At 46.9% G+C, this 27,512-nt stretch overlaps 1 protein-coding gene across 4 annotated transcripts in view; it reads right to left on the reverse strand.

Annotated features, from left to right (window-relative positions):
• The window catches only part of LOC137371420 (neutral amino acid uniporter 4-like), a 452,533-nt gene extending 443,550 nt beyond the window's left edge, over window positions 1–8,983 (reverse strand). For all 4 annotated transcript variants that reach the window (XM_068033991.1, XM_068033990.1, XM_068033993.1 and 1 more), the window contains exons 1-2: window positions 8,868–8,983; window positions 8,521–8,610 (exon numbers count right to left, since the gene is read on the reverse strand). In XM_068033991.1, the coding sequence (XP_067890092.1) occupies window positions 8,521–8,542 (22 nt within the window). In that variant the 5' untranslated portion in view covers window positions 8,543–8,610; window positions 8,868–8,983. The remainder of the gene's footprint in view (window positions 1–8,520; window positions 8,611–8,867) is intronic.
• Window positions 8,984–27,512: the final 18,529 nt, after the last annotated feature.

Genomic DNA, 27,512 nt, shown 5'->3' on the forward strand with positions numbered 1-27,512 from the left:
CAAAAAAAAACTGGCTTAAGTAAGCAATCATCCAAACATCCAAACTAAATATGAACAGTTCAACTCACGTGAACAGCAGAAAAATTAACAAAATCAAAACAATTCTTTTCAACAAGTCACAAAAATCAAATAAATCCCCAAATTGTGTGATCTAATCCAGCCTGCAAGCTTTCACCCCACTTATTCTCAGGCATACAAAGGTCTATTTCAACTATAGTAATTTAATCAGAAACCAAGAACTGAAAAAAGTGTTGTTGAAATTTGTTTTGTAAACTTTTGAAAATCTGCATAGGCCGGATGCAAGACTCAGCTCTGGCCCTTGGTTTTGGAGGACTAGGAAAGACTGCTCCCTGACTGATGGATTTAAACGCAAGGTAATGCATTTGGCACAAATCAATTCTCAAATGTCAGAAATTTAAAAAAACTTAAGCTGAAGATTAAGCTTCAGGGGATGGCGAAGCATAGTGCTAAAAGCAGTGGATAGAGGTGGTGCTCTTGGGTTGTGTTTTCATCTGGGTCTTGCATTTTGGGGGAGATGGTTGTGTGAGCTGTGCTTCTTGTGAAAAGTATACAACAGTACATTCTTCCATTTACAATTTTATGATTTTTTGCCTTCTCATTTGAGGTCAGAAGCTCGATGTTTATGTGTGTGATGAGGTAGGAGAAGTGGAAAGAACTAAAGAATGATGAAGAAAACAGGACAAGTAAACTACTTCCTAATGGAGGTGGTTAGTATTTGTAATGTGCTCTATCTCCAACTATAGAGGTGGAAAAGGCAGTTATTGAGGTGTGCCTGCCCATTATCAAAGCATATGCCGAACTTTGTGGATTTACAAACAAATGCTCGCAAATTTAATTTGTTCTTTACCAATAGAGCTTCCCCTCCCACTCCAGTGATGCCAGCATTGTTTATTAAATTATCCTTCTCCATATATTTAATACAGAAGTGATCAGTTAAACTTCAGCTGACCTCTTCAGCTACTTTTGTACAGGCCTTAGAGAGGAGTTAGTGCCAACATAAGAACTGTTAGTATTTGTGATGTGCTCTATCCCCAACTATAGGGTGGTAAAGGCGGAAAAGGCGGCTGAGGTGTGCCAGCCCATTATCAAAGCAAATGCCGAAATTTGTGGATTTACCAAAGAAAATGCTCGCAAATTTAATTTGTTCTTTACCAATAGAGCTTCCCCTCCCACTCCTGAGATGCCAGTATTGTTTATTAAATTATCCTTCTCCGTATATTTAATACTGAAGTGAAGCAGGAGTAGGCCATTCAGCCCTTCAAGCCCGCCCCGCCATTCAATCAGATCATGGCTGATCTGTCCCAGACCTCAACTCCTCTTTCGTGCCAGCTCCTCATAGCCCTCAGCTCCCGGACATTTCAAAAATCTATCTACCTCCTCTTGAAATACTTTGTGACAATAGCCTCCACAACTCTCTGCGGTAGAGAATTCCAGACATTCACTACCCTTTGAGAGAAGAAATTCCTTCACATCTCAGTTTTAAATGAGTGTCCCCTTATTCAGCAACTATGTACCCTAGTTCAAGATTCCCCATTAGTGGAAACATCTTCTCAACATCTACCCTGTCAAACCCCCTCAGAATCTTGTACGTTTCAATAAGATCACCCCTCATTCTTCTAAACTCGAATGAATAAAGGCCTAACCTGTTGAGCCATTCTTGATAAGTCAACCCTTTCATCCCAGGAATCAGCCTAGTGAATCTCTTTTAAACTGCCTCCAATACCAGTATATCCTTTCTTAAATACAGAGACCAAAACTATACACAGTACTCCAGGTGAGGCCTCACCAACACCCTGTACAGTTGTAACAAGACTTCCCTATTTTTAAACTCCAACCACTTAGCAATAAAGGCCAAAATTCAATTTTCCTTCTTAAATTACTTGCTGTATTTGCATGCTAAATTTTTGTGTTTCATGCACAAGAACACCCAGATCTCTCTGTGCTGCACTTTTTTTGAAGTCACTCTCCGTTTAAATAACAGACTGCCTTTTGATTCTTCCTACCAAAGTGCATGACCTCACACATTTCTGCATTAAACTCCATCTGCCAAGTTTTTGCCCACTCACTCAACCTATCTATATCCCCTTGCAGATTCCTTACGTCCTCATCACAACATGCCCTCCCACCTATTTTTGTATCGTCAGAAAATTTGGATATATTACACTCTGCCCCCTCCTCCAAGTCATTAATATAGATAGTAAATAATTAATGCCCTAGGACTGCTCTTTGTGGCACTCCACTAGTTACGTCTTTCCAACCTGAAAAAGACACATTAATCCTAACTCTCTGCCTTCTGTGAGTTAACCAATCCTCAATCCATGCTAATACATTACCCCCAATACCATGAGCTCCTATCTTGTGCAATAATCTTTTATGTGGCACCTTATCGAATGTCTTCTGGAAATCCAAATACACTACATCTACCGGTTCCCCTTTATCAACTCTGCTTGTTATATCCTCAAAGAACTCTAGCAAATTTGTCAAACATGATTTCCCTTACAAAAAACCATGTTGACTCTGTTTGATTGCGTTAAACTTTTCTAAATGTCCTGCTATTTCTTCCTTAAAAATGGACTCCAGCATTTTCCCAACAACCGATGTTAGGCTGACTGGCCTATAGTTTCCTTCTATTTGTCTCCCTCCCTTCTTTAACAGGGGCGTCAGATTAGCGGTTTTCCAATCCACTGGGACCCTCCTGGAATCCAGTGAGTTCTGGAATATTTCAACCAATGTCTCCACTATCTCTGCAGCCACTTCCTTTAAAACAGTTTCTGATATGCAGGATTCATGCTGCCAATGGCAATCCCCATATCATATTCACAGAGTTTAGCCACCAGAAAGACCTATATTAAGTGGCCTTGCTGGATTCATTAAGACCAGCACAGGGTAGACCCAAGAAAATAGTGTCTTGACAATCAGACATTGCAAAGCCAACAAATTTCTGTTGAGGATTGCTGTTGGTTGCAAACAAACCACACTTTGGGAACGGTTAGCACTAACCTGCTTTTAAAAACAAATTTTGTTAAGACATGTGATGAGCTTCAACTATCAAATATCAGAATATTCACTATCAGAAGTGGAAAAGCCTTTAGGAATACTAAAGCTCGATATTCATCTATCTTTCTCCTTCTGATTGCAAGCATCAAGACCACCACCGCCCCCACCCCCCCCACCCCACCAATAACAAAGCACATGCACTATATTATGAAGTATTGCTTGATTACCAGCAGTTGCAGGATTTTGCTTTTTTACTGCTTGTATGACCTTATTGCGTGTACCAATTCCACACTGGCCAACAGAAGAGTGGCTACAATTCAAAAGTAATACAATGAAGTACTTTAGACGTCCTGATTAAGTGAAGTATGGTGAAAGAATGCAGGTTCTTGCTTTCTGAATCAAATAACCAGACAAATTTAAAATTCTCTTCTGCAAACTGCAACTGATGTTACATCAATTGTTAGTTTCAAAACTAAGATTAATGATACCTTTTTGATAACAAAAATCTAAGGGGTATGGGGCAAAGACAGGAAATTGGAGTTAAGTCACAGATCAGCCATGATGGGGTAGGCGGTGGCGTAGTGGTATTATCACTGGACTAGTAACCCAGAGACCCAGGGTATTTCTCTGCGGACATGGGTTCGAATCCCACCACAGCAGAAGGTGGAATTTGAATTTAATTAATAATTCTGGAATTTTTTTTAAAAAGCTAGTCTGATGATGGCCATGAAACCATTGCCGATTGTTGTAAAAACCCATCTGGTTCACTAATGTCCTTTCGGGAAGGAAATCTGCAGTCCTCACCTGGTCTGGCCTACAGGTGACTCCAGACCCACAGCAATGTGGTTAACTCTTACATGCCCTCTGAAATGGCCGAGCAAGCCACTCAGTTGTACCTAACCACTACGAAGTCAATAAAAAGGAATGAAACCAGACGGACCACCCAGCATTGACCTAGGCACCGGAAACGACAACGGCAAACCAAGCCCTGTCGACCCTGCAAAGTCCTCCTTACTAACATCTGGGGGCTAGTGCCAAAGTTGGGAGAGCTGACCCACAGACTAGTCAAGCAACATCCTGACATAGTCATACTCACGGAATCATACCTTACAGATAATGTCCCAGACACTGCCATCACCACCCCCGGGTATGTCCTGTCCCACCGGCAGGACAGACCCACCAGAGGTGGTGGCACAGTGGTATACAGTAGGGAGGGACTTGCCCTGGGAGTCCTCAACATCGACTCCAGACCCCATGAAGTCTCATGGCATCAGGTCAAACATGGGCAAGGTAACCTCCTACTGATTACCACCTACCGCCCTCCCTCAGCTGATGACTCAGTACTCCTCCATGTTGAACACCACTTGGAGGAAGCACTGAGGGTGGGAAGGGCACAAAATGTACTCTGGGTGGGGGACTTCAACGTCCATCACCAAGAGTGGCTCGGTTGCACCACTACTGACCGAGCTGGCCGAGTCCTAAAGGACATAGCTGCTAGACTGGGTCTGCGGCAGGTGGTGGGGGAACCAACATGAGGGAAAAACATACTTGACCTCGTCCTCACCAATCTGCCTGCCGCAGATGCTTCTGCCCATGACAGTATTGGTAGGAGTGACCACCGCACAGTCCTTGTGGAGACGAAGTCCCACCTTCACATTGAGGATACCGTCCATCGCGTTGTGTGGCACTATCACCGTGCTAAATGGGATAGATTTCGAACAGATCCAGCAATGCAAAACTGGGCATCCATGAGGCACTGTGGACCATCAGCACAACTGTACTCAACCACAATCTGTAACCTCATGGCCCGGCATATCCCCCACTCTACCATTACCATCAAGCCAGGAGGCCAACCCTGGTTCAATGAAGAGTGCAGGAGGGCATGCCAGGAGGAGCACCAGGCATACCTCAAAATGAGATGTCAACCTGGTGAAGCTACAACCCAGGACTACTTGCATGCCAAACTGCGTAAGCAGCATGTGATAGACGGAGCTAAGCAATCCCATAACCAACGGATCATATCTAAGCTCTGCAGTCCTGCCACATCCAGCTGTGAATGGTGGTGGACAATTAAACAACTAACTGGAGGAGGTGGCTCCACAAATATCTCCATCCTCAATGATGGGGGAGCCCAGCACATCAGTGCGAAAGATAAGGCAGAAGCATTTGCAACAATCTTCGGCCAAAAGTGCCGAGTTGATGATCCATCTCTGCCTCCTCCTGAAGTCCCCAGCATCACAGATGCCAGACATCAGCCAATTCGATTCACTCCGCGTGATATCAAGAAGCGACTGAAGGCACTGGATACTGCAAAAGCTATGAGCCCTGACAATATTCCGGCAACAGTACTGAAGACCTGTGCTCCAGAACTTGCCGCACCCCTAGCCAAGCTGCTCCAGTACAGCTACAACACTGGCATCTACCCTGCAATGTGGAAAATTGCCCAGGTAGGTCCTGTACACAAAAAGCAGGACAAGTCCAACCCAGCCAATTACCGCCCCGTCAGCCAACTCTCAATCATCAGTAAAGTGATGGAAGGTGTCATCAACAGTGCCATCAAGCGGCACTTGCTTAGCAATAACCTGCTCAGTGACGCTCAGTTTGGGTTCCGCCAGGGCCACTCAGCTCTCCACCTCATTACAGCCTTGGTTCAAACATGGACAAAAGAGCTGAACTCAAGAGATGAGGTGAGAGTGACTGCCCTTGACATCAAGGCAGCCTTTGACCGAGTATTGCATCAAGGAGCCCTAGCAAAACTGAGGTCAATGGGAATCAGGGGGAAAACCCTCCGCTGGTTGGAGTCATACCTAGCGCAAAGGAAGATGGTTGTGGTTGTTGGAGGTCAATCATCTGAGCTCCAGGACATCACTGCAGGAGTTCCTCAGCGTAGTGTCCTAGGCCCAACCATCTTCAGCTGCTTCATCAATGACCTTCCTTCAATCAAAAGGTCAGAAGTGGGGATGTTCGCTGATGATTGCACAATGTTCAGCACCATTCGTGACTCCTCAGATACTGAAGCAGTCCGTGTAGAAATGCAGCAAGACCTGGACAATATGCAGGCTTGGGCTGATAAGTAGCAAGTAACATTCGCGCCACACAAGTGCCAGGCAATGACCATCTCCAACAAGAGAGAATCTAACCATCTCCCCTTGACATTCAATGGCATTACCATCGCTGAATCCCCCACTATCAACATCCTAAGGGCTACCATTGACCAGGAACTGAACTGGAGTAGCTATATAAATACCATGGCTACAAGAGCAGGTCAGAGGCTAGGAATCCTGAGGCAAGAAACTCACCTCCTGACTACCCAAAGCCTGTCCACCATCTACAAGGCACAAGTCAGGAGCGTGATGGAATACTCTCCACTTGCCTGGATGGGTGCAGCTCCAACAACACTTAAGAAGCTCGACACCATCCAGGAAAAAGCAGCCCGCTTGATTGGCACCCCATCTACAAACATTCACTCTGTCCACCACTGACGCACAGTGGCAGCAGTGTGTACCATTTACAATATGCACTGCAGCAATGCACCAAAGCTCCTTAGACAGCACCTTCCAAACCCGCGACCTCTACCACCTAGAAGGACAAGGGCAGCAAATACATGGGAGCACCACCACCTGCAAGTTCCCCTCTAAGTCACACACCATCCTGACTTGGAACTATATCGCCGTTCCTTCACTGTCGCTGGGTCAAAATCCTGGAACTCCCTTCCTAACAGCACTGTGGGTGTACCTACCCCAAATGGACTGCAGCAGTTCAAGAAGGCAGCTCACCACCACCCTCTCAAGGGCAATTAGGGATGGGCAATAAATGCTGGCCTGGTCAGTGACACCTGCATCCCATGAATGAATTTTTTTTTAAATCTAATTGAATAGCAGGACAGGCTTAAGGGGCAAAATGACCTAATTCTGTTCCTATGTTTTTAAATCTAAATAACTTTAGAAAAAAGGTTTCGACAACCAAGTTAGTCTTAAATACAGAGTTGTCAGGGAATAAGCAGGAGATAGTTAAATACCAGTTTTTTTTTAGTTTTAGAGATACAGCACTGAAACAGGCCCTTCGGCCCACCGAGTCTGTGCCGACCATCAACCACCCATTTATACTAATCCTACACTCATTCCATATTCCTACCACATCCCCACCTTCCCTATATTTCCCTACCACCTACCTATACCAGGGGCAATTTATAATGGCCAATTAACCTATCAACCAGCAAGTCTTTGGCATGTGGGAGGAAACCTGAGCACCCGGAGGAAACCCACGCAGACACAGGGAGAACTTGCAAACTCCACACAGGCAGTACCCAGAATTGAACCCGGGTCGCTGGAGCTGTGAGGCTGCGGTGCTAACCACTGCTCTTCTGGCCACAGGATTTACATGGCTGGTCCAGTTAAGTTCCTTATCAATAATAACCCCCAGGATGTTGATGGTAGGGTAGTCAGCAATGGTAATGTCGAACATCAAGGGGAGGTTAGATTCCCTCTTGTTGGAGATGGTCATTGCCAGACACTTGTGTGACATGAATGTTACTTGCGTCTTATCAGCCCAAGCCTTGCTGCATGTGGGCACAGACTGCTTCATTGACTGAGAAGTTATGAATGGTACTGAACACCATGCGATCAGCAACCAACCCTATTTTTGAGCTTATATTGGAGGGAAGGTCATTAATGAAGTAGCTCAAGATGGTTGGGCCTCGGAGACTACCCTGAGGAACTCCTGCAGCAATGTCCTGGGACTGAAATGACTGGCCTCCAACACCACAACTATTATCCTTTGTGCCAGGTTTGACTCCAGCCAGCAGAGTTTTCCCCGATTCCCAATTTTGCTAAGACTCCTTGATGCCACACAGTCAAAATGCTGCCATGATGTCAAGGGCAGTCATTCTCACTTCTGGAATTCAGCTCTCTTGTCCATGCTTCGACCAAGGCTGTAATTAGGTCTGGAACTGAGTGGCCCTGGAGGAACCCAAACTGAACATTGGTCAGCAGGTTATTGCTAAGTAAAAGCCTAGCATTGTCGACGACACCTTCCATCACTTTGCCAATGATTGAGAGTAGACTGATGGGACAGTAATTGACTGGATTTCGCTTGTCCTGCTTTTGTGGACAGGACATACCTGGGCAATTTTCCACGTTGTCAGGTAGATGCCTGTGCTCCAGTTCTACAAGACTAACACACAACTGATGAAATTTCCAAATGTTGCCAGTAGAATTGATTTAACTGCATCCTGCCCTGTGCTCAGTTTCTTGAGCGGTAAAATAAAACGTTCCCACACGTCAAACTACAACCACAGCTTTTTTTATGAACAGCAATGGGCTTTTTGTTTTGTTTCCCTGCGCGTTATTTCTCCCACTAAAGTACAACTGGCTGTCTGGATCAGTTTCTACGTGTTGTGAATGAGCCGCTCTTGCTGTTTTCATGCTTTGGCACCATGAATTGCTGCAGCACTCGAGGCAGAAAGGCAGCAGCTCCAGTTCAGGAGCTGTAACTCCCAGTTACCTATTTCCTCCCCAGGCTCCATGTCAGCGCCGCGCCGCGCCACGTCACACCGTCTCCTCCCAAAACTGGTTTCCTTGTTTCAAAACAATCCTGAGCAACAAAACACAAAGACCAGCATTTACAAAAACGACCAGGTGTCATTTAAATGTATATAAATTTAAGCAAATTACAGACAGCTGTTCAAAATGACCAAAGGTTACCCCCCTTTCCCCCCCCCTTTCAAGAAACATTAACCCTCGAGGAGGCAAATTCAAAAAATTATGAAACAGGCGCTGGGCTTCTCTCGCCTGACCTTCCAATGCCCACAATATCAGTAAACAGCTTTATTTGCAGCATTAGTGACAGACCTGCCAGCTGGAGCCCAGGCATCGCGATCCCGGTCCTGGTCCCGATTCCGGATCCCGGATCCGGCCCCGCGGCCACTGCTTTCACCGCACTCGGAGAGTGGGATACCGCGCGTGCGCGCTGTGGCCTGAGTGACTGCGCATGCGCAGTTACAGCTGGTGCTGCAGGTATGTTTGAAGTTCTTGTTGAGAATGAAAGTTGAGAATTACCCTTGTCACTGAACTCAGAAAACATTCAAATAATTCTACTTCTGACAGCGATGTCGAATATATTCTTTCTTTCATTTTCATTTCCTGATTGACTCGTATGAAATTGCAGCCTGGGTAATTTACCTTGTCAGTCTGATTAATTTTTTTCGATGGACAGTATGGTGCAGTATTTTACAGCACTTTTATAGCTTGACTTGGCACAATTGTCAAGAAACATGTTGTTATCACTGGGATTCAACGAGCAAGAATTCACAATTAAAATATATTACCAGATAAATTTAAGGTAATTATCATAATGAATCCTCGGTGTGCACATCATCACACATCAGCTATGTGGAGCATTACCTTAAGTCTTTCCACCACAAAAAATGCAGGACAAACTTTACAGAAAGCTCTCTTAAAAATAAGGGACAGCACAAGATCTGCAATTGTATTATAATGGCCTGCAACATACTATACTGTTCTCATTGTGCTATAGTAACTGACTCTTTTTCTTGCTGTTTCTATAAGTTTTCCTTTGTCTCCTCACTTTGCTTCATGTCACAAGCTCTCATGTTCTGTTATTGATATACTTAATGTCCCACAGGCGTCGAGGACAGAAACAATTTGGCTCAGGCTTAGGAACAAAAAAGGTGCAGTTACATTGCTCGGTGCTGTCTATAGGCCACCAATTAGTGGGAAGGACGTAGAGGAACAAATTTGCAAGGAAATTACAGAGCGGTGCAAAAATTATATGGTTGTTATAATGGGGGACTTTAATTATCCAAACATAGACTGGGATAGTAGTAGACTTACCTTCTGGGAGAGCAGCGGACAGGAGTCCAGGCGTGCCTGAGTTTGAAAATGCAAGTAAACAGTGTTACGACCAGGTGAGAAAGGTGTCCAGGGGTCCCTTTCAGCCTTCACCTGGTCTTACTGTAACAGGGTTTAATTTTAAATACACCGTGTTTAGAGCTCCCCCTTGGTGAATCCTTGATCACCGCTTTCCAGTTATAAACATAAGAACATAAGAAACAGGAACAGGAGTAGGTCATTGGACCCCTCAAGACTGCCCTGCCATTCAAACAGATCATGGCTGATCTGCCCCAGACCTCAAATCCTCTTTCATGCCAGTTCCTCATAGCCCTCAACTCCCCGATATTTCAAAAATCTATCTACCTCTTCTTTGAATACTTTCAATGATCTAGCGTCCACAACTCTCTGCAGTAGAGAATTCCAGACATTCACTACCCTCTGAGAGAAGAAATTCCTTCGCATCTCAGTTTTAAATGAGTGTCCCCTTATTCTGTAACTATGTCCCTTAGTTCGAGATTCCCCCACTGGTGGAAACATCTTCTCAGCATCTACCCTGTCAAGCCCCCTCAGAATCTTGTATGTATCAATAAGATCACCCCTCACTCTTCTAAACTCGAATGAATAAAGGCCTAACCTGTTTAGCCGTTCTTGATAAGTCAACCCCTTCATCCCAGGAAACAGCCTAGTGAATCTCTTTTGAACTGCCTCCAATGCCAGTATATCCTTTCTTAAATACAGGGACCAAAATTGTACACAGTACTCCAGGTGCAGCCTCACCAACACCCTGTACCGTTGTAACAAGACTTCCCTATTTTTAAACTCCAATCCCCTAGCAATAAAGGCCAAAATTCGATTTGCCTTCTTAATGACTTGCTGCAGCTGCATGCTAAATTTTTGTGTTTCATGCACAAGAACACCCAGATCCCTCTGTGCTGCACTTTTTCGAAGTCTCTCTCCATTTAAATAATACTGTCTTTTGATTCTTCCTACCAAAGTGCATGACCTCACATTTTCCTATATTAAACTCCATCTGCCAAGATTTTGCCCACTCACTCAACCTATCTATATCCCCTTGAAGATTCCTTATGTCCTCATCACAACATGCCCTCCCACCTACTTTTGTATCGTCAGCAAATTTGGATATATTACACTCTGCCCCCTCCTCCAAGTCATTAATATAGATAGTAAATAATTGATGCCCTAGGACTGATCCTTGTGGCACTCCACTCGTTACCTCTTTCCAACCTGAAAAAGACTCATTAATCCCGACTCTCTGTCTTCTGTGAGTTAACCAATCCTCAATCCATGCTAATACATGACCCCCAATACCGTGAGCTCCTATCTTGTGCAATAATCTTTTATGTGGCACCTTATCGAATACCTTCTGGAAATCCAAATACACTACATCTACTGGTTCCCCTTTATCAACTGTGCTTGTTATATCCTCAAAGAACTCTAGCAAATTTGTCAAACATGATTTCCTTTTCACAAAACCATGTTGACTCTGTTTGATTGTGTTAAGCTTTTGAAATGTCCTGCTATTTCTTCCTTAATAATGGACTCTAGCATTTTCCCAACAACCGATGTTAGGCTGACTGGCCTATAGTTTCCTACTTTTTGTCTCCCTCTCTTCTCCAACAGGGGCATCAAATTAGCGGTTTTCTAATCTGTTAGGACCCACCCGGAATCCATTGAGTTCTGGAATATTTCAACCAATGCCTCAACTATCTCTGCAGCCACTTCCTTTAAAATATTGCATGTAGGCCATCAGGTCCTAGTGACTTGTCTGCCTTTAGTCCCATTAGTTTGTCAAATACTTTGTCCCTCATGATACAGACTGTTACAAGATCTTTCCTCCCATTAGCTCCTGCTTATCCGATATCTGTGGGATGTTTATAGTGTCCTTCACCATGAAGACCGATGCAAAATATTGGTTTAAATTATCTGCCATTTCCCTATTCCCCATTATCAATTCTCCAGTCGCATCCTCCAAGGGTCCCACACTCACTTTAGCTACTCTCTTTTTATATACCCGTAGAAGCTCTTGCTGTTTGTTTTTATATTTCTTGCCAATTTACTTTCATAATCAATTTTCTCCCTCTTTGTTAGCTTTTTAGTCATTCGCTGCTGATTCCTAAAAAATTCCAAATCCTCTGGCCTACCACTAGTTTATGCCACTTTGTATGCCTTCGTTTTTGATTGGATACTCTCCTTGACCGCCTTTGTGGTTCATTCTTCTCACGAGTCCTTCTTTTTGACTGGGATAAATGTTTGCTGAGCGTCGTAAAATATCTGCTTAACTGTCTGCCACTGCTCATCCACTGACCTTCCCCTTAGTCTATTTTCCCAGACCGCTTTAGACAATCTTTCTTCATACCTCTGTAATTGCCCTTGTTTAAGTTGAGGACACTGGTTTGAGACCCGAGTTGCTCGCCCTCAAAATGAATTTGAAATTCTACCATATTGTGATCGCTACCCCCTAGAGGATCTTTAACCACGATATCACTTATTAATCCTGCCTCATTCCACATTACTAGATCTAAAATAACCTGTTCACGGGTAGGTTCTGCAACGTATTGCTCTCAGTAACAATCCCTGATGCATTCTACAAATTCGTCTTCCATGTTACCTCTGCCACTCTGATTTGTCCAGTCAATATGCAGCTTAAAATCACCCACGATGATTCTAGCACCCTTCTTACATGACTCCATTATTTCCCCATTTATACTTTGTCTTACAGTGAGGCAACTCTTCGGGGGCCTAGATGACTCCCCCCCGTGACTTCTTCCCCTTGCTATTCCTTATTTCCACCCAAACTGATTCCACATCATGATCTATTGCACCCATATCACTACTCACCACTGCACTGATACCTTCCTTTATTAACGAAGTTACACACCTCCTTTTCCTTTTTGCCTATTTTTCCCAGTCTTGGTCATGCTGCAACCACGTCTCTGTAATAGCTATCAAGTCATATTCATTTATTTCTATTTGTGCCGTCAACTCATCTATCTTGTTACAAATGCTGCGTACATTCAAATAAAGAGCCTTAAGCTTTGACTTCTTACCATTTTTACTCATTCTGGTTCTAATTTCTGCTGCACTCTTCTGCTTATATTTTCTGCCCCTTCCTGTCACACTTTGATTACCATTCGTCTCTTCACTACCCTGCACCTTTGCTCTTTCATTTCTTTTTGATTTTTTAAACTTCCCTTCAATTGAACCCTCCCCCCGACTAATTAGTTTAAAGTCCTATCTACAACCTTAGTTATACGATTCGCCAGGACACTGGTCCCAGCATGGTTCAAATGAAACCCGTCTCAACGGAACAGCTCTCTCCTTCTGCAGTACTGGTGCCAGTGCCCCATGAATCGGAACCCATTTCTCCCACACCAATCTTTGAGCCACGCGTTTACCTGTCTAATCTTATTTACCTTACGCCAATTTGCACATGGCTCAGGTAGTAATCCAAAGATTATTACCTTTGAGGTTCTGCTTTTTAATTTAACCCCGAGCTGCTCATAGCCCCTCAGCAGAACATCTTTCCTAGTCCTAACTATGTCGTTGGTACCTACGTGGACCACGACAACTGGATCCTTTCCCTCCCACTCCAAGTTCCTCTCCAGCCCAGAAGAGATGTCCTTAACCTTGGCACCAGGTAGGCAACACAGCCTTCAGGACTCTCTATCTTTGCTGCAGAGAACGTATCTATTCCCCTAACTATGCTATCCCCTGTTACAACTACATTTCTCTTTTCTCCCCCTACTTGAATTACGCTCTGAACCATGGCGATGTAGTCAATTCACTCATCCTCCCTGCAGTCTGTGTCCTCATCCACACTGGGAGCAAGCACCTCGTACCTATTGGATAAGGGCACTGGCTGAGGCTCCTCCAAAGCTAAATTGTGGATCCCCATACCTGCCTCACTCGCAGTCACACCGTCCTGTTCCTGACCATGGTCCAAATTTGATCTAATTAATCTAAGGGGTGTGACTGTCTCCTGAAACACAGTGTCCAGGTAACTCTGCTCCTCCCTGATGTATCGCAGTGTCCGCAGCTCAGACTCCAGCTCATCAACTCTGAGCCGAAGGTCCTCGAGCAGCCAACACTTGCTGTAGATGTGGCCACCGTGGATCGCACCAGCGTCCATTAACTCCCACATACTACAGCTGCAACACATCGCCTGCCCGGTTATCTCTATTCTATTTAATTAATTAATTTGGATGTTAAATATTTTTAAAGTGAATTTCTTAACTGTACTCTTCAGCTGTAATAATGTCACTTGATATAAAACATTTGGCCAATCAAAAGAGACACGGAAGAGATACCCACCAATTACCTACCTGTTTTGCTGTGACATCACATTTCGGCTCTGACAGGTAGAAACAGGTAGAAGGGGCTCTCTGTCACTGGTTTTTATCTCTCACCGCCGCTGCTTTTCTCACGCAAGTCCGTTCTCCGTGTGCTGGGCCTCCCTCTCTGCTGCCGGTTTTTATCTCCCGCCGCCGCTGCCCTTCTCACGCAGGTCTGCTCTCCGTAAGAGTAGTGGTCACCCTCCTGGCGTCGTGGGGCCATAGGAGGGGGTAAGGCTGCCAAATACAATTGGCGGGGGGGGGGTGGCCTCCTGAGCACAAGGAAGGCAGCATCTGGCAATGGAGGTACAACTCTCAGATCTTGGTTCCAACATCCTCCTCAGGAAGGGCAGAGCTCCGGGCATCAGGAGTGTAGAGGAGAAGGATGAGGGGCAAGATAGACATGAAGATCATAGCCTCAGCACAGGATCTAACCACAAAGATGGAGCTACCTTGAGATGACTGAGAACCAGTGCCGCAGGAGACTGTAACTCTCAAGGGATATGGTCACAAAGATCTGTGGCCTCATCACCGAAGGCCTCAGTACTGCTCGCCATGCCCTTCCAGTGGCTGTCAAAACACTGTGGCATGAACTTCTTCCCCTCTGGCTCCTTCCAAGGATCAGATTTGGACATTGGTGGCATCTCGCAAGCAGTTGCAGACCTCTGCATCTCACAGGTCATTGATGCCTTATTTGCCAAAGCTGGACAGTACATTCAATTCCAGACAGATGCAGCCACACAGGCTCAGAGGGCAGTGGGTTTTGCATCCATCGCTGGATTCCCTCAGCTGCAGGGCATCATCAGTTGCGCCCGTGTGGCCATCAAGACACCCAGTGACCACCCAGTGAGTTTCATCAACAGGAAGGGCTACCACTCCCTCAGCATTTAACTGGTATGTGACCACAACAAGAGCTTCCTCCAAATATGCGCTCACTTTCCTGGCAGCTGCCATAACTCCTTCATCCTCTGCCAGTCCAGACTGCTACAGCTCTTCACTCCACCCCCGAAATTCAGTGGACGGATTCTCAGGGACAAGGGATATCTCTTAGAAAATGTGGCTACTTGCCCCTCTGCAAGAGATAGAGGCAAAGAGGTAATACAACCAAAACCATCTGCCCCCTAGGACAACCATTGAGCAAGCCATCGGCCGTCTGAAGATGCAGTTCCAGTGCCTGGACCGGTCGGCTGATGCCCTTCAGTACACCCCTATAAGGGTCTCGCTCATTGTGGTGGTCTGCTGCACTCTCCATAACTTGGCCCTCCAGAGAGGTATGGGCCTTGAAGGCAGTGAAGCGCTAGATGTACGCAGCTCATCAGGGGAAGAGGAGGAGCAGGATGTGAAAGAGGAGGAGAAAGAGCAAGATGGAGAGCGCAGAGTGCCCCAGCTGCACAGGGAGTTGGCCGGTGCCACTGTGATGCTCAAGGGTCTTCTCAGGATACCATCAACGTCAGGATCACCTAAGCCAGACACGTTTCAGCTGAGCCCTCTGACGCAGGAAGAACAGCATGGTATGGAACTTACTTTGAGATGTCTGTGAGAACACGTCCGTTGAAGACGCAGGCTGGTGCAGCTCAACTCTGACTGCCTGTGGTTGCCCAGAAGTTTCACAGTCATCATTCATGGACCCTTGCTCCCTTTCAGCACTTCATCCCTCTTCTCCTGTACTACCATTAAAAAAAAGAGGCTCACACATCGAACTTCATGTGTCAATATTTACAATGTGTTCCAAAAATAACGAAGTGCACATTTACGTGTGAAAGAAACCCCAGTGACCCACTCAGTGCTCTGCTCGATACTGTGGCCTCTGCTCTCAGCCATTCCTAAAGTCATAGAGTCATTTACAGCATAGAAGGAGGCCATTCAGCCTGTTGAGTCCATGCTGACTCTCCTTGGAGCAATCCAATCAGTGCCGCTACCCTGCTCAATTCCAGTAGCCCTGCAAGCTTATTTCCTTCAAGTGCCCATCCAATTTTCTTTTGAAATCATTGATTGTCTCCACTTCTACCACCCTCATAGGCAGGCAAGTTCTAGGTCATTACCACTCACCGCATAAAAAGTTCTTCCTCACATTCCTCCTGCATCTCTTGCCCAAAACCTTCAATCTGTGTCCCCTTATCCTTGTGCCGTTAGTTAATGGGGAACAGATTTTCCTTGTCTAACTTATCTAAGCCTGTCATAATTTTGTACAGCTTATCAAATCTCCCCGCAATCTCCTTTGCTCCAGGGAGAACAACCCCAGCTTTTCCAACCTAACCTTGTAACTAAAACCCCTCCCATCCCTGCAACCATTCTGGTAAATCCCCTCTTCACCCTCTCAAGGACCCTCAAATCCTTCCTCAAGAGTGGTGATCACAGCTGGACGCAATACTCTATTTGGGGCTTAACCAGATCTTTATAAATGTTTCCCATAACCTCAGTGCTTTTGCACTCTATGCCTCTATTTATGAAGTCCAAGATCCAATATGCTTTGCTAACCACTCTCTCAATATGTCCAGCCACCTTCAAAGATTGGTGCACATGCACTCCCAGGTCCCTCTGTCCCTGCACACTCTTTAGAACTGTGCCATTAAGTCGATATTGCCTCACCCTATCCCTTCTGCCAAAATGCATCACCTCACACTTGTCTGTATTAAATTCCATTTGCCAGTTGTCTGTCCATTCTGCTAGCCTATCTATGTCCTGTTGCAGGGTAGTTTGTATCATCCTCACTGTTTGGCATCAACAGCAAATTTTGAAATCCTACTCTGTATTCCAAGATGCAAAAAAAAGCAGTGGTCCAAGCACTGAGCCTTGGGGCACACCACTATCTACCATCCTCCAGTCTGAAAACAATCAATTACCATGACTCGCTGTTTTCTGTCCTTGAGCCAATTTTTAAACCAATTGGACACTGACCCTGCTATTCCATGAGCCTCAATTTTGTTAACCAGCATTTTATGTGGTATGTTAACAGTTTCCTAAAAATCTATATGGACAACATCCACCACATTCCCTTCATCAAACTTCTCTGCTTTTTAATCAAAAAATTCAATTAGATTGGACAAGCAAGATCTGATTTTTATAAATCCGTGCTGGCTATCTTAATTAACTCAAACCTCTCCAAGTGACTTTTTTTCCCCTGATTATTGTTTCTAAAACCTTATCCACCACTGATGTCAAACTAACTGGCATGTAATTGCTAGGACTATCCTGACACCCTCTCTTGAATAAAGGTGACACATTTGCCACTCTCCAAAGCTCTGGGACCTCCCCCTTATCCAGGGAAGATTGGAAGATTATGGCAAGTCCTTCTGCTATCTCCACCTCCACTTCCATTAGCAATCGGCGATGCAAGCCATCCGGACCAGGTGACCTATCTAACCTAAGCATATTCAGCCTTTCCATACCTCCTCACTCTTAATTTTTACCCTATACATTGCCTCTACTCTTTCCACTTCTACCAATAATTTATCAGATTCCTCTTCCTTAGTAAACGCTGATTTGGGGCTGATCATTAAGGATTCTAGCCTTGCTCTGTGCCTCAAAGCATATATTACCCTCTCTGTCCCTAATAGGCCCTACTCCACCTCCTACTACCTGCTTACTATTTAGATGGCAGTAGAAGATTTTTGGATTCCCTTTTATTCTCTGCCATTCTATTCTCATATTTTCTCTTTGCTGGTCTTATTTTCCTCTTCACCTCCCCTCTCATCTTATTTAAAATGGCCATGTTCTCATTTGAAGAATTGAACCTGGCATGCTTCGTACATTCTCTTTTTTTATTTCATCATAATCTCTATCTTTCTCGTCATCCAAGGAGCCATGTTTTTGGGTCCCTTTCCATTCGCGCTTGTTGAAATGTACCTAGCCTGTAGCTGAAGCACCTCTTCCTTAAAACTAACCCATTGTTCCATTACAGTTTCATCTATCAGTCTTTGGTTCCATTTCATCCTGACTAGATCACTTCTCATCGCATTAAAATTAGCCCTCTTCCAATCTAGCCATTCTACCTTATATTGTTCCATGCTTTCCTGCATTACGAGTCTAACTCTTACGATATGTTGATCACTCTTCCCCAAGTGCCTTCCCACATAGACTTGGTCCACTTGGCCCACCTAATTTCCCAGAATTCTATGCAGAGCTCCCCTTGTGCCCTTGGACGAAGTGGAGGCAACCTGTTCACTTGTCTCGGGTTGTGGCTGAGGTGCAGGTGGTGGTCATCCACATTATTTTTTATTTTTTATTTTATTTGAGATACAGCATTGAAACAGGCCCTCGGCCCACCGAGTCTGTGCCGACCAACAACCACCCATTTATACTAACCCTACAGTAATCCCATATTCCCTACCACCTACCTACACCAGGGGCAATTTACAACGGCCAATTTACCTATCACCTGCAAGTCTTTGGCTGTGGGAGGAAACCGGAGCACCCGGCAAAAACCCACACGGTCACAGGGAGAACTTGTAAACTCCGCACAGTCAGTACCCAGAATCGAACCCGGGTCCCTGGAGCTGTGAGGCTGCGGATCTAACCACTGCGCCACTGTGCCGCCCATTGGGGGCACCTCCAGAGGCTGCTGCAGTAGCATTATTGCAGTGGCATCCTCCGATACTGGGCCTTGCTGCATAGATCCTCCCTCAATCAGAGGGGCCAAGGAGGTCAAGGATGCTGATGGTGCCTTTTGAGGGGTAGCACCCTCATCCTCCTCAGTGACAGCCTCAGCCCTTGGAGATGGCCATCAGTTGGGGCGCAACTGGCATCCGCTCCAGATATTCCCGAGTCACCAGCACCCCTGACCACTCAACCTACATAGTGTGGCATGCATCCTGTGAATGTCAGTGCGCAGTTCCTGCATGCATTCCAAGTACTGCAGCATTTGGCTGTCCATGAGGTTGGCCACTCTCTCAATGGAGGAGCTCATGCGCTCAAAGCTCTGAGCCATGGTGGCACATAGTGGACTCTTTTATTCTCAACCCATGACCCTACACTGCCTCAGGGAATTCTGACATGTGGGGGCACATCTGTTGCTGCTGATCTCGGTAGAGCCTCCTTTCCTGTGACTCGAGGCCCTGCATTTGTGCTCAGCTGAGCAGGGCTGTGTCTGTTCTCCATCTTCTTTTGGACACTGCCCACAGCACCCTCTGCCTCTGGCACCTGCTCCTGCACACTAGTGCCATGCTCATCACCTAGTACCTATCTAACCATATGTGAGGACCCAATGAGGTGACTGTATCTGTGCTGGTGCAGGGTATGCTTGTAAAGTGTGATGGTGCTTGATCTGAACTCTACTGCTGCTGCACTTGGCCAGGTGCTGGTGAGGGAGTTGGTCTTATTGCCTCGATGTCTGCACCTGTGGAAGACACAAAAAGAGATCATGTTAACTAGTCTTGGAGAGCAGAAGGCTCTTCCTGTGCTGAGGCTTCACAATGCATCTCAGTCTACAGTATGCTGTTGGATGGCTGGAGTGCAGTGCACCCCCTTAACAAATGCTTTGCTCATTCTAATCACCATCTCCAACACGGATGCCTGTTTCGGCTTGCCTGACTTGCTCTTCAACAGTGGCCCTGGCGATATCTATGGCTTCCTTTTCCATGTGGTGATAACATGCAGGTATGTTCCCCTCCTTCCGTCTGGGCTCTCTTGGGCATTATGAGCCTGTTTCTCCTGCAAAGACAATAGAGAGTGAGACAAGGCACTGCTGGCCTCTATTGCTGATGCTAGCTGCTGTTATTCACTAGTAGCTGCACGTTTCAATGCAGGCAGGTCCTCAGCAGCTCAATGGCTCTGAGCCATTCTGAGGGGTCAGTAAGTGCCCTGGGCACACACTCTTCCCATGTTCAGGAGCAGTAATGACCCTCAGGCTCCTCAGCTGATGTGTCTGCTGGTGGATAAATACCCAGGGGATCTGTCCTGAGGTTTGGGGGTGGCATTCACCTTACCAGAGCAAAAAGGTAATTGAACCTCTTCCTGTTCTGGGTTTTGCACACAACACTCATTCTGCTCACTGTGTCAGCAAGCTCCATTCAGAACTACTTGGTCTGGGAGGGTGACTTCCTACTGCCACCCTCCCAGAAGACCACCACACTCCTCTCCCTCATGGCCTCGAGGAGGACCTCTAGGTCCTCTCCTGCAAATCGAGGGGCTGCCCTGTCTCAGGTTCCAGATCTATGTCTCTCCTTTTTTACGACAGCAGGAAATGCAATGAAACGTAGCTGCTGTGGTCTGTGGTCTAAATTGAGCCCGCATTTGTGGTCCCCACTCCGTTCCCACCCCTGTGGTTGCTAATTGGCCACCAAACCTGTCTCCAAGCCAATTAAGGGGAGACCCCATCAGAGTCGGGGCCAGTGACAGTTCCTCCCTGGGGCTTGGTTATGGACCTGGAAATGGCCCCAACATCTGTTCCCCACCCCCAGAAGGAAAATCCTGCCCTCAGAGGGCTAAATTTAATGAATGCCCAGAAATGGGCACCATTCCCATCTGTAATGCTGGCAGCCATTTTGTATAGTGGAGGCACGGGACCCCCAATCACATGGCAGGGGTGGGATGCGAGTCGCCGATTGTGGCATCAGATGAATCTGGAGCAGATGCTGGCGTCATATTTAAAGGCCTGCCAGCCCTGCGTTCACTCCTGCTTTAGAGTCATTGTCAGCATTCATTTGAAACTGTTGTTGAACTGATTCATGGACACCCCAAACCCCTGAGGAGGGCAGCACAGGATGCCCGAGGCAAGACACACGGTGGCCCCACAGTTCAGTGATGCCTCCCTGCAGATTCTCCTCCAGACTGCAAGGGAAAGGCAAAAAGTTCTCTTCCCCAGTGATGGCAAGAAGAGGTCCTCCCGCCTGACCAAGCAAGTGTGGGTGGAGATCGGAGAGGAGATCAGCAGCTGTGTGGTCATCCACCGAAACTGGATCGAGTGCCAAAAGAGGGTCAACGACCTCGCACGTTCGGCCAAGGTGAGTTTTCCATACCACTCTCATTTTTGGAGTGCAAATGTGACTACGCAGGAGGGTGCACGACATGGGGAGGAGAGCACGACGACGGCGATGGCAGAGAGGCTAGGGTATTACCTCATCCTGACAGATGCATAGCTGCATCTCGGCAACAGGCACCTTCCTTCATAGCTCACCCACCTTAACTGCCCTGACAGTGTGTGGCAGCATGAGAGATATCATATTCCCCAGTAGGGGACGAGGGGCTGACACTAGCAGAACTGCCATGTTGATCTCTCTGTCAATCTCTACTATCTCCATCCTTCCTTTTGCAGGACAAGAGGGTCCACAACAGGAGGGAGATGGCCTGGACTGGTGAAGGTGTTCCTGATCTGTGTCCCCTCGCCACTGCCGAGAAGGAGGCCTTGGATTTCAGATGAGGAGACTGGAGTCCCTGCGCAAGAAAGTGAGGATTGGCTTCCATTGATATACTTGTTAATGTTGGAGACCCACATCACGTATGGTTGGCATGAGGAGATCTGCACAGCCTAACCACACATTTGTGTTCTCTCCTGCAGGTTGGCATGTGCAGATGACCACAGCCACAGGGGCACAGTCATCAACATCTGAGGAGAAGGACCACTAAGAGGATGCACTGCCCCATGATTCTCCTGCACCTTCCACCAGCGCAGATGCTTTCACCTTGGTGAGTTTCCGCTCGGCATTAGAATCAGGGTCACAAGCTGGTGAGAGCACCACACAAACGACCATGCAGCTGGCTGAGGCTGAGACGGCCAAGGGCTCTAACATTCGGAGGGCTGTGGTTGGCCAGTCCCATATTGAGCCCCCAGGCTCTGATTTCGACAGCACAGAGCATGCTAGAGTTGCAGAATAGGGTACGGCAACATCTGGCAGATGCCGCAGGCCATGCGCAGCCATAAGCAGATGATGGAGGGGTCCATCCATGCCATGACTGCTGTCATGTCTCAGATAAGTGAGTACATGGCTTTCTCTATTGAGAGGTTGGCAACTCTCAGACAGCCAGATCTCATACTTGCACACAGACCTGTATACCATCACCTTGGCCATGAGTTCAAAGCAGCAGTGGCAAGGCGAAAGAAGGAACAGGAGCCTGGAGACTGCTCCTGCTCCTGGTCATTCTCTGGTGAGCAGGGAGGTTCAAGTGAGCTTTACAAAGGAGGAGGAGAGGCTGCCATCCACATCTGGGAGCTCCCCTCAGGGGGCTCCAAGTGTGGACACCAGCTCCTAAGCCCCTCCGCCAGTGAGCTCAGCTCCAGCAGCCACAATGCCTGAGGAGAGTCCTGCACAAGAGCAGGACATCCTCAGGCAGCTGGGGCCTTCTAAGCCTCAGGCAGCCAGAGGACGCCCACCAAAGTCATCACAGGCCAAGGGGCAGTCTGATCAGCAGCCTGCCTCCAGCGCAACTGCTGTTGCAGGGATCATACCACGTAGGAGCACTCGCAAACGTATAAAGAAGGCCACCTAGCCACATTTTGGGTCTCACAGGTGTAGCAAATATGTAATGTAGTGATTAATTAAAAGCTCTTTTGTGCAGAGCATTAGCCATCTTTGTCTGAATGCCATGTTCCATTGTGTTTTAATTGTGAGCTGCTGACTTCTCCCTTCCCCTCTGGTGCAATGCCAATGAAACCACAGCCCTCATTAACATGTCAATGTGATGAGAGCCCTTGTTAACATATGTTCTCCCATCAGCACTAGTGCATATTGCAGCTAGTCGCCAGTCAGGGAACACAAATGGAAAGGAGACGACAGAGCTCATGCATTAAGACAAGTCTTTATTTGACTCTCTGTGAGTGGACATCAGGGAGGCTGGAAACGGGACATTGAGGTTGTTTCTTGTTTCCTTTGTGCGTCATTCAACCTGTCTGGCCTCCTGTGCAGGGTCTTCACCATCCATGCTGCTTGCCCCTCTCTCCTCTGCATCCTGCTCATCGGTAGATGAATGTCACTTAGGCATCTCATCCTCATGTAAGGCCTCCTCCCTCTGCAGTGCGAGATTGTGTCGAGCACAGCAGACCATCATGAAAGGCGGGACCTTCACCGGAGCATACAGCAGTGTTCCATCAGATCGATCGAGGCAGTGGAATGTCATCTTCAGTAGCCCTATGGCCTGCTTGATGGTGGCTGGAGTGGAGCCATGGCAATTGTTGTACCTCTCCTCCACTGCATTGCGGGGGTTGCTCACAGGCGTAAGAAGCCATGACTTCAATCGGTATCCCTTGTCCCCGAGAGTCCATATCTGAAGGCAAGCAGGGACACTGAAAAGCTGTGGCACCTGGGACAGTCGAAGTATGTAGGCATCATGGCAGCTTCCTGGGAAGCAGGCACACACCTGCAGGAAATGTTTTCAGTGGTCACAAACCAGTTGAACGTTAATTGAATGGAAGTCCTTTTTGATGAAGGTGGCTGGCTGGTCAGTGGGAGCTTTGATGGTCACATATCATGCAATCTATCATTCCTTGCACCTGCAGGAATCCAGCGATGGCCTCAAACCCAATGGCCCGCTCTGCCTGACTGTCAGGGTCGGTCCAGTAGCACACATAGTCACCAACCCTCTTGAACAGGGCATTGGTCACTTCCTTGATGTAGAGGTGGGCTGCTGCCTGGGAGACTGCACACATATCCCTGATGGATCCCTGGAAGACCCAAATGCGTAGACGTTTAGGGCTATGGTGATCTTTGGGGCCACTGCCATAGGGTGACCCCTAAATCCCAGAGGTTGCAACTCGTCCTGTAGCACGGCGCATGAGTCGGTGACGGCCTCCCCGGAGAGCCGTAGTCTTCGCTGACAGTGGCACTCACACATTTGGAGGTAGCTGATCTGTGTCCGGTACACTCTGTGGTGTGCTTGGGCCCTTCTTGGCATGGGTGGCTGCTGTTGCTCTCATTGTGGAGCTTCATGGTCAGGCCCAGCAGTCTGTGGTCCCTCCCTCTATCTGAGGCACCACATCATGCCATGGGGTGGGAGGGAGGGGGTGTTCCAAAAATACAGGGTGTATGAGACCTGTCACGCGACCTGTAGGCCTGCAGAACACTTTTGATGCCGAGATGACCCTGCTTTGGCAACTGAGGTTTTGAAAATTCTGTCTGTGGAGTCGCTGATGGACCTCAGAGCCCAACCTTGCTGATGCCAACCCTCCGATCCAGCAATATAAGCGATCAGATACACCGCACAGCAGTTTGGGAATCCAATACAGAACACCCCCACCCCCAAACCCACACTGAACCCTTGCAGAGCCCCCGAGACCCCAGACCCCATTGCAGAGCACACAGCAATACAGGCCCACCATGGCCTCCGAACCCCCTTCTTCCCCTATGCAGCAATGTTTAAGGCTGTCTCCCCATCGCAGCAATGTGGCCTGTCACCTCGATACCGCCAGGTTTTAATGGTTGTGAACCTGAAGGTACGTGAGTGCCGCCCGCCGTTCACAAAATCAAGGGCCAATCATTAAATCATAATTATATTTAAATACACTTAACACAGTAGTTCAGCAATTTAAAATAGCTTCCCATCACATTGAGGCAGTAATGACGTTATGGTGCTTTCCCACCACTGACAAAATCTGGAACCGACATCATGACGTCAGATTTCTGGGCAGACGGTTTTGATGCAAATCTATTATAAAGGATGTTATAACTGGATACCTAGGAAATAATGGTAGGATTGGGCAGAGTCACCATGGATTTATGAAAGAGAAATCATGTTTGACAAACCCGTTTTTTGTTTTTTGAGGAAGTAATTAGCAAAATAGATAAGGGGGGGCCAGTGGATGTGGTGTATTTGGATTTTCAGAAGGATTTCAATAAGCTCCCACACAGGAGCTCAGTCAGCAAAATTAAAGTACATGGGATTGGGAGGAATATACTGGCATGGATTGTGAATTGGTTAACGGACAGATAACAGAGCATAGGAATAAACATTTCATTTTTAGGTTGGCAGGCTGTGACTAGTGGGGTATCGCAAGGAGCAGTGCTTTGGCCCCAGCTATTCACAATCTATATCAATGATTTGGATGTGGGGACCAAATGTAATATTTCCAAGTTTGCTGATGACACAAAACTAGATAGGAATGTGAGTTGTGAGGAGGATGCAAGGAGGCTTCAAGGGGATTTAGACAGGCCAAGTGAGTGAGCAAAAACATGGCAGATGGAATATAATGTGGAAAAATGTGAAGTTATCTATTTTGATAGGAAAAACAGAAATGCAGAGTATTACTTAAATGGTGAAAGATTGGGAAGTGTTGATATCCAAACGGACCTGGGTGTCCTTGTTCATAAGTCACTGAAAGCTAACATGCAGGTGCAGCAAGCAATTAAGAAGGCAAATGGTATGTTGGCCTTTATTGCAAGAGTATTTGAGTACAGGAGTAAAGAAGTCTTGTATCAATTGTATAGAGCTTTGCTGAGATCACACTTGGAGTATTGTGTACCATTTTGGTCTCCTTACCAAAGGAAGGATATACTTGCCATGGAGGGAGTGCAACAGAGGTTCACCAGACTGGTTCCTGGGATGACAGGATTGTCCTATGAGGAGAGATTGAGGAGACTGAAACTATATTCTCTAGAATTTAGAAGAATGAGAGGGGTTCTCATTGAAGCAGGACCTGACAAGGTTGATGCAGGAAAGATGTTTCCCTGGCTGGCGGGTCTAGAACCAGGGGGTTCTAGACTCAGAATAAGAGGTAGGCCATTTAGGACTGAGATGAAGAGGAATTTCTTCACTCAGAGGGTGGTGAACCTGTTGAATTCTCCATTCCAGAGGGCTGCGGAGGCTCAGTCATTCAATATGTTCAAGACAGGGATTGACAGATTTCTAGATATTAAATATATCAAGGGATTTGGGGATAGTGCAGGAAAATCTGGTTGAATGGTGGGGCAGACTCAAGGGGCCGAATGGCCTACTCCTGCTCCTATTTCCCATGTTCCAAACTCAACACCACAACACCCACCTTCGACGATCACATTAAATTGGGGCGGCACAGTGGCGCAGTTGTTAGCACCGCAGCCTCACAGCTCCAGCGACCCGGGTTCAATTCTGGGTACTGCCTGTGTGGAGTTTGCAAGTTCTCCCTGTGTCTGCGTGGGTTTCCTCCGGGTGCTTCGGTTTCCTCCCACATGCCAAAGACTTGCAGGTTGATAGGTTAATTGGCCATTATAAATTGCCCCTAGTATAGGTAGGTGGTAGGGAAATATAGGGACAGGTGGGGAAGTGGTAGGAATATGGGATTAATGTAGGATTAGTATAAATGGGTGGTTGTTGGTCGGCACAGACTCGGTGGGCCGAAGGGCCTGTTTCAGTGCTGTATCTCTAAACTAAATTCAGCCCAATGTCTCCAGTATTGCCCTGAAAGAAACAAAAACAATGGAGGGCAACAGTCACTTTCACAACCATTGGTAATGCATGTCTGTCTAGTCCAGCAGGTTCGTCTAGGAGGCTGCAGATGTTTATAACCGCCTGACATGACAACTTCAGCCTGCAGAAGCACAGCTGATCTGAGAAGCCAAGGAAGCTGAGCCTTTGTGTGTACACCCTGTTATGTGGGTATTGCCTTCTGTAACTTTGATTCCTCTCCTGTGCACCTCACTCCTGTGCACCTGCTGATCTCAAAACAGCATGTTGGCATTGCTCTGGATGGTAATGGTCTTCAGAGAATCACAGAATTGTTACAGCACAGAAGGAGGCCATTCGGCCCATAATCTTGCATTGGCTCTCCGAATGAGTAATTCACCTAGTATCATTCCCCTGCCTTCTCCCCATAACCCTCCACATTCGCAACTCGTCAGATACTGAAGCAGTCCATGTCCAGATGCAGCTAGACCCAAGCCTGGGCCAACAAGTGGCAAGCAACACTCATGCCACACAAGTGCCGGGCAATGATGATCCCCAACAAGAGAGAATCCAACAATCTCCTCCTGACATTCAACAGCATTACCATCACTGAATACCCCACTATCAAAATCCTGGGGGTTACCATTGACCAGAAACTGAACTGGACCAGCCACATAAATACTGTGGCTACAAGAGCAAGTCAGAGATTGGGAGTTCTGCGGTGAGTAACCCACCTCTTGACTCCCCAAAACCTGTCTACCATCTACAAGGCACAAGTCAGGTGTGTGATGGAATGCTCTCCACTTGCCTGGATGAGCAAAGCTCCAACAACACCCAGGAAGCTCGACACCATCCAGGAAAAAGCAGCCCATCTGATCGGCACCCCACCCAGCACCCCAGACATTCACTCCCTCCACCACCAACGCACAGTGACAACAGTGTGCACCATCTACAAGATGCACTTAGCAACCCACCACATCTCCTTCGACAGCACCCTCCGAAC

Source organism: Heterodontus francisci, chromosome 6 (assembly GCF_036365525.1).
Source record: "Heterodontus francisci isolate sHetFra1 chromosome 6, sHetFra1.hap1, whole genome shotgun sequence".
In the NCBI taxonomy this organism is placed as follows: Eukaryota; Metazoa; Chordata; class Chondrichthyes; order Heterodontiformes; family Heterodontidae; genus Heterodontus; species Heterodontus francisci.